Source organism: Eimeria maxima, genomic scaffold (genome assembly GCF_000499605.1).
Source record: "Eimeria maxima Weybridge genomic scaffold, Emw_scaff1843, whole genome shotgun sequence".
Lineage (NCBI taxonomy): Eukaryota > Apicomplexa > Conoidasida > Eucoccidiorida > Eimeriidae > Eimeria > Eimeria maxima.
The window spans coordinates 1-2,500 of NW_013564750.1; the positions used below are offsets into that span (position 1 = coordinate 1).

The window sequence follows — 2,500 nt, forward strand, 5'->3', positions numbered from 1 at the left end:
AATATATATATATATATATATATATATATATATATATATGTTTTAGGGTTTAGGGTTTAGGATCTATCATGACTCTTTCTTTCCCGTTTTTTCTCCGTTTTATTATATATATTAGGGTTTATTAGGGTTTATTATTATTATTAGGGTTTATTATTATTATTAGGGTTTATTATATATTAGGGTTTATATTTACCACCACAAGTAAATGATTGATTTTGTGTATAACTATAAGTTTGTTTTCTTGCTGATAAACCCTTAACCCTAGGGTCTAGACAAAAGAAATCTTTATCATTAAACCCTAAAAAGCGGCACTCTGCTGTCCCTTTTGCTGCTGAGCTCATAGGTAATACATTCTTTATCTGCAGCAGCAGCAGCAGCAGCAGCAGCAGCAGCAGCAGCAACAGCAAATGCAGCAGCAACAGCAGCAAAATATTACAACATAAACTCGCAGAAAGAAACCCCAATATAATACACAAAATATACACATACATACAAACACACCATAGCAGCAGCAGCAGCAGCAGCAGCAGCAGCAACAGTAGCAGCAGAAGCAGCAATAACCACAGCAACAGCAACAGCAATACCAACTACACCACTAGCAGCAACAATACATAGAAAACAATCTAACGACAAAACCCTAAACCCTAAACCCTAAACCCTAAACCCTAAACCCTAAACCCTAAACCCTAAACCCTAAACCCTACTTTAAGATCTGAATTGATGGTTTGTATAATTTGTTCAGTCTCTAAATTAAAAAGAAGAGCAGAAGAAGAACCATCTCCTTCTCCTTCAGGTAATAATACTACACGCTCCTCCTGTATACCATAAACCCTAAACCCTAAACCCTAAACCCTAAAACACTAAACCCTAAACCCTCAGTGGTTGGATAGGGTGGAAAATGACTTAAATAAGCACAAACAGCTGCAGCAGCAGCAGAAGGAAAGAAAGACAAAAAATTCCTACTGCAGCAGCTGCAGCAACAGCAGCAGCAACAGCAACAGCAGCAGCAGCAGCACCAACAGCAGCAGCAACAGCAGCAGCAGCAGCAGCAGCAGCAACAGGAGCAACAGCAGCATACTTTGCTTCCGTCAATGGTAGCAACGACGGATGATTTGCCGTACTCATCGAATCTGCAGCAGCACACCAAGGGTTTAGGGTTTAGGGTTTAAGGTTTAGGGTTTAGTGTGGTTAGGTTAGGTATCCACCTTGTTATTTTAGAAATTAGGGTTTTGTAGTATTAGGGTTTAGGGTTTAGGGTTTAGAGTGGTTAGCATTTATCCATTCTCCTCTAATAGAAATTAGGGTTTTGTAGTATTAGTGTTTAGGGTTTAGGGTTTAGGGTTTAGGGTTTAATATACTTTAATACACGCATATCTCTCTTGCATTGGAGTGTATCGTCACCTCCACCAACCCTAAACACTAAAACCCTTTCTTTTCCTGCCTCTAGCATCTCATTAACCATACAATCAGGAGAACTCTTTAATAAATGCCTATACACAAACCCTAAACCCTAAACCCTAAACCCTCAAATCCTAAACCCTAAACCCTAAACCCTTAAATCTGGAGGTAGTTGGACCCTAAACCCTAGAGCATATAAACATTTAAATAAAGGCAGCTAAATCCAACACATACAGGAAGCTGTCGGACAACAAGAGCACAAACCCTAAACCCTAAACCCTAAACCCTAAACCCCGACTACTCTTAATTAATACCCTAATCTCCCTCTTAACCACCATTTAAACACAAACAGCTAGGGTTTAGGGTTTAGGGTTTAGGGTTTAGGGTTTACCTTGTTGGATCTCTTGCTACAATAGGGAATTGTTCTTCATCATCTGATGGATCGCTGTCTGCTTCTTCTATATGCATACCCTCTACTTCATCCTCTGCACCACAAGCCCTAAACCCTAAACCCTAAACCCTAAACCCTAAACCCTAAATTGTGTGTCAGTATATATTTATGTATTTTTATCCTTTCTTCAATTCCTATTTCTAATTTTCAATATATTAGAAAATTTTAAAAAATTAGGGTTTAGGGTTTAGGGTTTAGGGTTTAGGGTTTAGGGTTTATACCTGCAGGTTTTGTATCGAATTCTCCTAAATATCCGATTTGTTTTTCAATTTCAATATCGAGAGTAAATCTACATTTGCTGCTGACCTCTGCAAGAGTAAGTGCATATAATTGTAAGAATTTGCTTCCTTCTTGCTGCTGCTGCTGCTGCAGTTGTTGCAGTTGTTGCTGTTGTGGATCTGCTGCTGCTGTTGCTGCTGCTGCTGCAGACTCATCATCAGAATTCTTATCATCATCAGCAGCACCTGCTGCTGCTGCAGTACTACTACTAGTATCAGCAGCAGTATCAGCAGCAGAAGGAGGAAGAGTAATACCAGCAGCAGCAGCAGCAGCAGCAACAGCAGCAGGAGAAGCAAAAGATATCTTATATAGACGCCTCTCCCCATCTGGGGATACACCCCACCACTGCAGCTCTTGCTGCTGCGGAGCAGC

The 2,500-nt window shown here is 40.1% G+C and overlaps 1 protein-coding gene across 1 annotated transcript in view; it reads right to left on the reverse strand.

The window, feature by feature from the left end:
- Window positions 1–587: 587 nt before the first annotated feature.
- Window positions 588–2,500, reverse strand: part of EMWEY_00055910 (hypothetical protein, conserved) — a gene marked incomplete at both ends in the record, with an annotated part of 3,259 nt that continues 1,346 nt past the window's right edge. The window contains 5 exons of the mRNA XM_013480359.1: window positions 588–623; window positions 705–815; window positions 1,367–1,490; window positions 1,790–1,883; window positions 2,071–2,500. The exon at window positions 2,071–2,500 is cut by the window's right edge and continues 497 nt beyond it. Of these exons, the coding sequence (XP_013335813.1) occupies window positions 588–623; window positions 705–815; window positions 1,367–1,490; window positions 1,790–1,883; window positions 2,071–2,500 (795 nt within the window). The remainder of the gene's footprint in view (window positions 624–704; window positions 816–1,366; window positions 1,491–1,789; window positions 1,884–2,070) is intronic.